This window comes from Rutidosis leptorrhynchoides, chromosome 4, assembly GCF_046630445.1.
Source record: "Rutidosis leptorrhynchoides isolate AG116_Rl617_1_P2 chromosome 4, CSIRO_AGI_Rlap_v1, whole genome shotgun sequence".
NCBI lineage: Eukaryota > Viridiplantae > Streptophyta > Magnoliopsida > Asterales > Asteraceae > Rutidosis > Rutidosis leptorrhynchoides.
Genome location: NC_092336.1, coordinates 182,813,221 through 182,824,723, shown reverse-complemented (window position 1 = coordinate 182,824,723; position 11,503 = coordinate 182,813,221). Strand labels below are relative to the sequence as shown.

The 11,503-nt window shown below is 34.9% G+C and overlaps 2 protein-coding genes across 2 annotated transcripts; both read left to right on the top strand.

Moving 5' to 3' along the window:
- Nucleotides 1-1,172: 1,172 nt before the first annotated feature.
- On the top strand, nucleotides 1,173-2,833 carry LOC139841664 (inorganic phosphate transporter 1-4-like). Its single transcript, XM_071831870.1, has one exon. The coding sequence runs from the start codon at nucleotides 1,173-1,175 to the stop codon at nucleotides 2,763-2,765; it is 1,593 nt and encodes a 530-aa protein (XP_071687971.1). The 3' UTR covers nucleotides 2,766-2,833.
- Nucleotides 2,834-4,643: 1,810 nt separating this feature from the next.
- On the top strand, nucleotides 4,644-6,915 carry LOC139841663 (gamma-interferon-responsive lysosomal thiol protein-like). Its single transcript, XM_071831869.1, has 5 exons — nucleotides 4,644-5,015; nucleotides 5,202-5,267; nucleotides 5,848-5,988; nucleotides 6,113-6,205; nucleotides 6,529-6,915. Exons 1-5 carry the CDS (start codon nucleotides 4,701-4,703, stop codon nucleotides 6,754-6,756), a joined length of 843 nt encoding a protein of 280 aa, XP_071687970.1. The 5' UTR covers nucleotides 4,644-4,700; the 3' UTR covers nucleotides 6,757-6,915.
- The last annotated feature ends 4,588 nt before the right edge of the window (nucleotides 6,916-11,503 follow it).

Sequence of the window (11,503 nt, the reverse complement as noted above, 5' to 3'; positions counted from 1 at the left end):
TATCAACCAGTATCTAACTCAATTTCGAACACTTTTAGGTCTACTTTAATCACATACATATACTTAATTATATATTATATAATTTAATTTTTTAATGTATTTTCATAATTTTTTGCAGGTTTACCCGCTGTGTAGTAGGTATCCGTGATTAAGAATTATTTAAAGTGCACATTTTGTAAATTCGCGGGTTTACCCGCTGGTTACGGGTACGGTCAGAAAAGTTTACAAGTTGACTGGTAAACGGTTAGCGGCCGTTAAAGAAAAAATCTTTACGAGCGGGTCACGAGTATATTAAGAATCCAGCGGGTGACATTCCTAAATTTCGGGAAAAAAATAGAAACAAACAGGGCCTAAACACATTAAAATAAAAATATCGTACCAAAAATGTAGGAATACTTGTAACTAGATTCTTTCTAATTTCTAGACTATAGAAAATATCAAAATCAAAATTATAAATTAAAATTAAAATATATATTAAATAAAATACAGTTGTAATCTTAACAACTTAACCGAATTGTAAGGCAGATCAAATTTTATTTCGGTTGATTTGTTGGATACATACGTATATCATATCATAATTTAATAATTGAATTAAATCGATAACTATATGATATATCCGTATCCAACCCTGATTCGAACTCATTGTTTTTTTCACAAATAAATACACCTGGGGTGTGTCCTGCACAAACGGTGGTTAATCATCCAACAATCGGTAGTATTACATCGAACAATCGGTAACCTTTTAAATCTTCATTATTTCTTTTTATATATACACTTTGTTATGTTTTTCCATGATTAATACTTATTAATTCTTGCCTGGTGATCATTTGTTTTAGACATAAATCTACTTGTTTACTACGTGTACTTTTTCATGCAAAAAGTGTATTTCGTTTTTGTTTTTGTTTTTGTTATTATTTCTAAAATAAAATAATATTAAAGATTTTACTGTTTCTTGTTTTTATTTCTACCTTTCTGTCAAAGATTGGGAATTATATAGACATAGAGTATATGTGTTTGTGTGTTCTTTATGAAAAGTATAGTATATTTTACCACCGTCTATTTTGTATTTTGTTGGTAAACTAAAATTTTTTTTTTTTTTTTTTTTTTTTTTTTTTTTTTTTTTTTGCCTCTTGTAGAAGAAGAAATATCAAATATTAGTAATTTTTACAGAGATGGCATCTAATGGAAACTTACAAGTTTTTAAGGCATTAGATGGTGCAAAAACACAATGGTATCACTTCACTGCAATTGTAATAGCTGGAATGGGCTTTTTCACAGATGCTTATGATCTCTTTTGCATCTCTTTGGTCACTAAAATGTTGGGCCGGATTTACTACCACACACCGGGCTCGGCAAAGCCCGGGAGTTTACCACCGAACGTGTCTGCTGCTGTCAACGGGGTTGCTCTAGTTGGGACCTTAGCGGGTCAGTTGTTTTTCGGGTGGCTCGGGGATAAACTTGGGAGGAAAAAGGTTTATGGTATTACACTAATGCTGATGTGTCTTTGCTCAATTGCTTCAGGCTTGTCGTTTGGGAGTAACCCGACTATGGTTATGACTACTCTTTGTTTCTTTCGGTTTTGGCTCGGGTTTGGGATTGGTGGTGATTACCCGCTTTCGGCTACAATTATGTCCGAGTACTCGAATAAGAAAACTCGAGGAGGGTTTATCGCGGCCGTGTTTGCGATGCAAGGGTTTGGGATTTTAGGAGGTGGTATTTTCGCCATCATTATTTCTTCAGTGTTCGATTCAAAGTTTAAGGCTCCGAGTTACGAGGTTGATCCGATTGGTTCCACGGTTCCCGAGGCTGATTACGTGTGGAGAATAATTTTGATGGTGGGAGCGGTCCCCGCTATCTTGACCTATTATTGGAGGATGAAGATGCCAGAAACAGCCCGTTATACCGCCTTAGTAGCCAAAGACGCTAACAAGGCGGCTGAAGATATGTCGAAAGTTTTGCAAATGGATATCAAACCCGAACAACAAAAGATTAATCAGGTGGTGGAGAAATCGGGTAACAGTTTCGGGCTTTTTAGTAATGAGTTTTTAAAACGACACAGGTGGCATTTACTTGGAACCACAACCACTTGGTTTTTACTCGATATCGCTTACTACAGCCAAAACTTGTTCCAAAAAGATATTTTCACTGCCATCGGGTGGATCCCTGCCGCAAAAAAGATGAACGCGATTCAAGAGGTGTACCGTATCGCCAGAGCACAAACACTAATCGCGCTATGCAGTACTGTCCCCGGATACTGGTTTACCGTTTTTCTGATTGATAGGATCGGGCGTTTCAAGATTCAACTACTCGGGTTTTCAATGATGACAATCTTTATGTTCGCGTTAGCAATCCCTTACAACCATTGGACTCATCCGCAAAACAACATTGGGTTCGTTGTGTTATACTCGTTAACTTTCTTCTTTGCTAATTTCGGGCCAAATGCAACTACTTTTGTGGTCCCGGCTGAAATTTTCCCAGCCCGTTTGCGATCAACTTGCCATGGTATTTCTGCTGCATCAGGAAAGTTAGGTGCGATTGTGGGAGCATTCGGGTTCTTATATTTGGCTCAAAATAAAGATCCGGCTAAGGTAGATGCAGGGTATCCTGCTGGTATAGGTGTAAAAAACTCGTTGATTTTTTTGGGGGTGATCAATCTTTTGGGAACTTTGTGTACGTTTTTGGTGCCCGAATCGAATGGGAAGTCACTTGAGGAGATGTCTGGGGAGAATGAAGACGAATCAACAGTAGTAGATTCGCCAGTTTAAGTGAATTAAAATGAGATTTTTTCTTTTACTTTAATATTAGTTCATTAGTTGGATCAAGAGTTTTGAGATCATACTTGTTTTGTTTAGTGTACTCTTTTCTGTTTGAAAGTTTTGTTCTTAGTAAATTATTTGAGGATTATGTTACTTTAATTAAATGTGGATTTGAACTTGAATTGGACTATAAAATTGTTTCAAACCAGTTGGATCAGTATGTCTGTTTAATGTTATAAGAATCGGAAGTTGTTTTGGTGTTTGGAATGTTAATATTAAATAAAAATGAATCATACACAGATCAAAGTCAAACCTGTTAAAGTTTGATCACCACATCAAGAAATTAACATATACTGGTGGTATAAGATAAAGATCTACAAGGTTGATTCTGAATAGATTTGTCAAAATATGAGCCGCAAGTTCATCATGTCTACATTCATTAGTGTGGCACTCTAAAGCGAAAGATAGAAAAACGACATAATTGGTCCCTACACTTTTAGTAACTGCAATTTATGTCATATACTGTATATTATTCTTTCCATTTGTTCTCCTTTAACCCCGAGCTATGAACAATTAAATCGAATAAAAATAATATGATGTTTTTCCAAAGGTTCTTCACTTAATTTGAATACATGTATATGGATGAAAGTATGAAACCACTCTATTTTGTCGAATAGCTATAACTTTACAATTATAGTTTTGCAACTTTAACAAATGTATGTCTTCTATTTTCTGTTATTATTTTATTTGTTTCCGAATGACGCGAGACGGATATGCATTACTCCATAATTTTTTTTTTCTTTTTTTTTTTTTTTTTTTTTGAGATTTACAACCAATGAATGATACAAATGTACATTTACAATTAACACCAGTTAACTTCATATATCTTTTTCGAAATCATTATCACGGAATTATGAAATTTCATCATCAAATAGTCATAGTCAATAGTCAATAGTCAATAGTCAATAAATATTAAACTAATATCGCGTATAAGTTTGCACCATCATATATTTATGAAAAATAATTATCGACTTTATCACACTCAAAGTTCAATATATATTAGGATTGTTCATCAGTTCGGTTTTCGATTTGTTCGGTTTTCATAACTTCTAAAAGCAAAACCAAAACCGAACCGAACACCGAATTTGAATTCGGTTCGGTTTCTATTCGGTTTTGACTTTTGAATTTGATTTTCTGTTCGGTTTCGGATAAAACAAAAAAAAAAACGAAAATAAAAATTCATTAAAAGCTCCTTCAACAACATACGTAGTTATACACATATATCATTAAATTGATGAAAAAAGGATTCGAAAAATAAATAACTTTATTAAGAGATATTAAAGAGTCAAGAATGATCGACTTGAACAAAAGATAGGGCTTGAAATTGTTACAGTTTCAATGGTGTCTAGTGAAAGAAATTAAGAAAAACATGAAATAGATGATTTAAATAGGATTGCAAATATAACTAAACACAATTAGACTAGAAAATTTGAAATATGTGTTCAAAAATAAAATGTCGTACATATATACAATAATATTAATAAGTTAATATATAAATTGATACGATATCATCTGAATTCGGTCTTTAATTTAGTTTTCGGTTAAACTAAATCTAAATAAACCGAACCGAAAACCGAATTCAAATTCGGTTTCGGTTTTGGTCGATCCGAAAACCTTTTATTAATTTCGGTTTGGTTTTTTCCAAAGTTTGATTTCGGTTCGATATTCGGGTTAAACGGTTTCAAACCAAATACTGAACACCCAGTATAAAAACGAAATAGTCATTTTAGTAACACTTATGAAAAGTAGAGGACTAAAGTTGTAGGATACAGGTAATGTATCCAAATCACCCATATCCAAATGTGGCTTATAACTAACAACCACTTACATGACTGGCTCCTGTTAGAAACCGTTGAACATTAAGCTCTGACCAATTTACCAACAATGGAATCAAGAATTCTGCTAATTTTCATCATCTGTTTGTTCACAATCAATACTTGTTCATCATTATCATCATCATCATCATTATTATCATCATCTGATATTATTGAAATCGTTCCTCTGAAAGATGTAGAAAAGGCTGAAGTTGAAAAGGTTCAAGTAGGAGTCTACTACGAATCCCTTTGCCCGTACTGCGAAAACTTCATCGTTAATTATTTGATCGATGTGTTCATCGAAGGAATCGATGCTATCGCTGATGTTAAACTGTTTCCATATGGAAATGCAAAAGTCAATGCTAACGGCAACATCACTTGCCAGGTTTTACTTTATTAAATCCTGACTGTTCATTTTTAAAAAATTTATTGATCTGCTCAAAACACATCAATAGAGATCTTAGATGTGCTTGTATTCAGAATTTTTAGTTAAAATTAGGAATTTATTAATTTGTTTATATGTTATTTAATATTGATTATTCATGATGATTAATATATCTATTGCTTGCAGCATGGTGAACAAGAGTGTGTGCTTAACACTGTTGAAGCTTGTGCAATCAGTACTTGGCCTGATGTGGTAAGCTTTTAGCTCTTTAGGTCTAATATTATTCAAATATTTTGGACAGAATATACTTGAATACTCTGTTTATGCAGTCTAATATTAGTATATTACCTTAGGTTGTGTTAATTTCATTTGGATTAATCGGATTGTAATTACAGAGTAATATATCGGGTCTAAACTTATGTCTGAAGTTCATACAATTACTATGTGTTCAAGTTATGTTTTGCTGTGTATTAGTCCAACTGTACACCTAATTTACACTTCACAGAATCTAATTAGGTTTTTTACTTTTGTACACGAGACATTTCAAATTAATTCAATTTAAATTTGAAAGCTTTTAGGAAGATATGACATCATTTATTTATGAGTTTTTTAAATAAATCTTTGATTTTTTAAACTTGTTTATTGTGTGTTTATGTTTATGTTTATGCTGTTGTTATATTGATCGGCCAGTAATTATTTCCTGAAAGCTAATAAGTGAATGATATTGATAAAATAAAACTAGAATCAGATTATTTGACATAACCTTTTTACTTTTTTTTTTTTTTTTAACAACTGAGATTTTATTAATCTAATAATCTATCTGTATATGCAGCATGATCACTTCCCTTTCGTCTATTGTGTCGAAAGATACCTTTACTTCGATAAGTTTGATAAGTGGGAATCATGCTTTGAGGAACTAAGTTTAGATCCAAAACCTGTGAAGGATTGCTACGCTAATGGCTACGGATACCAAGTAATATATTCATAATTTTTATGCAGTGATTTGTTACTCGGTTTGAGCTCTTTAAATTAGATGATAACTACGCTTACTTTAAATTAGATGATAACTACGCTTACTTTAAATTTACGTCATGCAGCTAAACCTACAATACGCAGAGGCAACAAATTCGCTTCAGCCACCTAAGAAATACGTTCCATGGGTTGTTGTTGACGGAAAACCACTATATGATGTTAGTTTTATTTACTTTATACTCAAAAGCATTGATACTTTGTAAAAACATATGGGTGGGATATCATTAAATTTAGAGGTGTTCTGTACAATTTGAATCTTAATAGTACTTTGTAATAATAAAATCAAAATTAGTGACGTCCTTGGACACAGGCACAACCTAAGCTATAAATTCCCCACCGGACCTGACCCATTATTTCAAGCAATCACTTTATCTTGACCCAAACCCATTTTGACCTGATACCCAATCTGCCCAAATTTCCAAAAGCACAACTCTTGATCTTATTTGCTGATGTTTGGTTGACATTTCTGTACATGTTTCAGGACTATATATATATTGTAAACAGGATCTGCGCTGCGTACAAGGGGCCCACTTTGCCCAAAGCTTGCCTAAGGTGTCTTGCATCACCTGAAAACCAAAACCACATTGGTGAATCAGTCGATAAAGTGATCCCTCTTCATCCAGTTACTTATCCTGAGCAGTCATCGATACTTTCGAAACTTAAATCATCCTTGACATCTTTGATGTTCAACACAAACTTGGTAGCATAATAAGAAGGTAAACCACACTGCAGGAAGAAGTAATGGTAAGCCCCATAGTAAATTTGTAAAATAATAACTTTTTCAGTTTGATATGTTCACTTCAAAAAGTTGATATTTGTATTATGTATTGTAAAACTTTATAGGCAAGTTTGTATTATTTCTTCGTAACTTGTTACACAACATATTATATTTTTATGTTAGTTAAGCCTCTGTATTTCATCCCAAAACCAAATATTTATGGAGTTTAACTTGCTGCATAGAATATATCGTAGCTTGTACTTAGTTACCAACGAGGATACAGAGCCCGCGCTTCACTGCATAGTTTTGATCGGTTAAAAAGAGGTTAACGTTCGGTTGATTGAGCGATAGTAAATGGTTAACGGTCTAGCTACTAAATGTTTAAAAAGTAAATGAGTAAAAAAGAACGGTAAAAAGAATGCAATAAAAGTATAGGTAAAAAACTTTAAAAAAAAAAAAGTTATACTTTGGGGTATTTTTCATATTGTCATCATGAACAGTAATTCCAGTTTAGTGTATTAGTTAATTAATTAATTAATATTGCAACTTTTACGGGTTAAGGTAAAGATACACTTAAGTGCAATAGTATAGGTTTAAGGACAATAGAATTCTAACGTCCAGCAATTTGCCGGGAATAACCCTAACCCGAATATTGGAGATTGGCCGAATATTGTATCCATCAACGATCAAACATACTTTTTTTTTTATAAAGTAATTCATCAATAAATATATTTACTTACAACAACAACAACAACAACAACAACAACAACAACAGTAACAACTAATTCCGCATATGCGAGGTATGAGGGATATGAGATGTAGACAATCATTTCCTTATCCTAGAATAACGACAAGTCATTTCTTCACCCGAAGTGAAACACTCCCAAGAGTAGAGGAATTTCATTCCTCTCAATTAACTATGGATATAGATATTGCTTCCGAAAAGACCTCCAGCCTATAAGTAGAAAAAATTTTAAAAAATAAAAATAAAATATATAATAAAAAATGAGATGCCATGAAAACGGTAGAATCAAATTTCCATGGATTTTAATCCTACCTGGAATTCAATTTAGGCTCTAAACGACAGTTAAGTTGCCAATAAATCGACGACAACTAGGGATGACAATGGATCGAATATGGATCGGGTGGTGTCGTATCCATATCCATTTAATTTTTGTTTATCCATATCCATATCCATTTAATTTCAGTCCATCCATCCATATCCATATCCATTGGATTAAGCGAGTTAATGGATATCCATTGAATTTTAAAAAAATATTATAATATTTCCTAATATGCAATGAAAATAAAAGTGTAGTATAACACAAATAAATATAACATGACATAATTAAAATCTATACACAAAAATGTGTAATCTTTGTCAAAATAGAACATAATTTGTTGAATTTACTATTAAATATAGATTATGTAAAATTAAATATTTAATTTGGATGTTTATTTTGTTAATATACGTGCTTTATTGTAATATATCACAGTTGTTTCTGTTGGTCCCTTAATAACAACAGGAGTATTGTAGAGGGGGGGTGAATACAATTCTTTTCTTAATTAACTAGTCAGTTAAACACGTTTAGTATTCTGTAGTAAATAAGATAGAGTCACAGGTAATTTTCAACTGTTATTCTTTATTGATTAAATCAGAAAGAATCACAACTATCCTTGGCGGAAATGATAGTTGGTTGATACAGATTACCTAGATTATAGCTAAGAGATAAACTAAAGCTATTACACGGTTTTGACTCTAACAGATAAACCCACACCACTAGTTTTTACAATAGTGGATACAACAGTATATATAGTAGTTCTATTAACCGTGTAATTAATCTATTGTCCACTAGTACATTGGATGCCTTGTACTTGTGGGGACAATTGTGTCAGAAGGCGTGCTCTCCTTCTTTCCTCTTAGGTAGCTATTTGCTGGAACACACCAATTCGGTTTGGCACTACCATTTGATTTAAACAAATGGAATGTTGTGTTCCCTAGGTATGAATAAAGTATAACACATGTCTGCACATGCGTTCCACTTCTGCATTCCCACGTGGTCTTGTAAGGTCACTTGTCAGCCGCCGACTCCTGTCCTTTTCTGTTCAACTTTGTCTTCGACTTCTGTTGAATAGTGCGTTGATGTAGACCACTCTGGGAAACTACCATGCTTGTAATGGAGCATGGCTGTCTTGTGTTGTATGCTAATATCCAGACTTACTGGTCCTTCATATGCTGAGTCACTTGATATTCTTGATTTGCTGGGTGCACATACTGTGCTGATTCGAAGAATACATTTCTACCTTGTGCTGATAGACTAGGCAGCATACTAAACACTCGACACAGCTATATTAGCTGACTATACATAAACAAACGTGTGCTGGCTGCACATAACACTTTAGTGCAAATAAATATTGTTTTGTCATAATTAAATCCTTAATTATTTTGGGGACTCAACAATCTCCCCCCATTTGATGATGACAAAACCTATGACTTGAAGAGAAAACACTAAAGCCAGCACTTAGGGACCTAGAGAGAGTAGACAGTAAATTCGTCCCTTTAAGTTTGTTTTGGGATCTTTTGATGAGTTATCTATATCTTATAATTTGATATGATTTTGAAGATAAACTCACTTTACTTACATTACATTAGATATATACAATAATTACAAGATAATTCATAATAAAAGGTAAATTACAAAGATACAAATTAAGCACATAGGAGACTATCTATCTTTATCCCTTTCTTTTTCTCTTTCTTCATCAGATAGCTCCTCTTGTTTAATCTTCCAGGCTTCAGGGAACAGGAGAGGTAATTCAGCAGGGTCAAAAACAGGGATGGAAGGAGGTAGAACAATTCGGCTTCTCCCAGTTGGTCCTTCACCAGTAGGTTGCTTCCCTTTAGGCTTTTGAGCAAGAAATTCATCAACATCAACTACTGGTGCATTCCCAAACTTAGTTGCCTTCTTGAACAGCTGTTGGAGTTCAGTCTTAAGAGCACTCTTGATAGCACTCTCACCTTTACCAATGAAATACTCCAAGATTTCTATCCATTCACTGAATCCAAGAGTTCTTAAGTCATCAAAACTAATCCTTTCTTGAACATTGTTCTCCCTGACAACATTGAAAGCCCTTTTTGTCCCCCTGTTTACCTTGATAATTCTGCAGGGATTAGATCTTCTATTCATCACATTACCATACCTGCTCTTATAGTAAGTATCAGGAAACTCAATATTGTGATCAGGTACTACAGGAGCAGTGGTAGGTACTTTCTCAGCAGTTTCTATCTTATCAAAAACCTTATCCTGTTCTTTGACAATGGCTCTGGCTAGTTTGAGGGACTCAGCCTGTTGCTTTCTGTCAGCAGCCAATCTGTCTTCAATATCCTGAAGCCTTGAACGTACAGCAAGTTCAGCATCAGCAGCTTCTCTGGCTTCCCTTTCAGCAGCTAAACCCATCAGATAATCATCATAAGAAATGTTCAGGGATCTTACTGCTTCAACCATCTTTCTACCCTCTTCAGTACTAAGGGCAGCACAATACTCCCTTATATCCATACCCAGCTGGAGAGCATCTTCAAAATGAATTCTTTCATCAGTAGTGGAGAGCCTGAGACCACTGTTATTCAAGTACACCCTAATGTCAACGCCAAAGGTTAGTGCAGCAATATAGTATGGCTGATCAAGAGGGTGATGCAGCAGCCTGACTTGACGAATTCTTTCATTAAGTTCAATTTGTCTTTGTTCAAGCAACTCTGGAACAGTGATCTGAAGTCTGTAGGCATCTCTTTCATCTGGGTTCATTTTTCTGATGTTCGGCTCACCATAGGTTACTGAGTCATCTTCCCAAGTGATATGTTTGTCATGAACCCTTGGGGAAGATGGAGGATACATAGATGATTCATAGCTGCCAGATGAACTAACTGGATGCTGATTGACCCGGTTATCCTGTGTTCTGTCAAAGTAAACTTGAATCTGGGGAGGAAGAGGAGATAGAACAAATGTTTGGCCGTCTCTTCCCCAGACTGTGAAGTGAGCAGGATCAACCGTTTCATCATCTACTTGTTTAGCACCCAGCTCAACCGACTTTGCTGGGTCTTCAACACTTGTACTACCTAGCAGCACACTTCTGGCTGGGTCTTCTATCACAGCACTCCTTGCTGTGTCTTCAATGCCAGCTGACTGATTAGTATCAGCTGGCTCAACCACTTCAGTACCTTCATCAGCTGCCTCGAATAGGGGTCCTTTCCTCAGGGGCTGATTGTCCCTAGGAGCAGATTTCACCCTGTATTTGTCAATAGGCCTGGGTTCAGCTGATGGTTCTTGTGTCGATACAGGTTGAATAGGAGGCAGGTAAGGAACAATAGCAAGATGCTCCCCCTGTCTAATAACATCATCATCATTAAGGATGATTGTTTCTGCTGGCTGTGTTTGTTATGTAGCTGGCTGAGCAGCAGATGCTGGTTGAGGAGTAGAGCTGGGTTCTAACATAGCATCAACCCATTTCATGAAAATATCAGCTCTAACTCCACCAGTTGACTCAGTAGAATCAAGGTAATCCTTCATCTCAGCAGGAGTCATGTTCCTGATTCTTTCTGCTCTCTGTGCATACAGCTTTGCCCTCTGTTTGTCGTATTTGACCATGAACTTGGCATTTCTTTTTCTTGCCTCTTTTCTGTGTTTATCAAAGGCAGTCAGGTCATCATCGACTTCCATTGCTTTTGGACTCAGCCATCTTC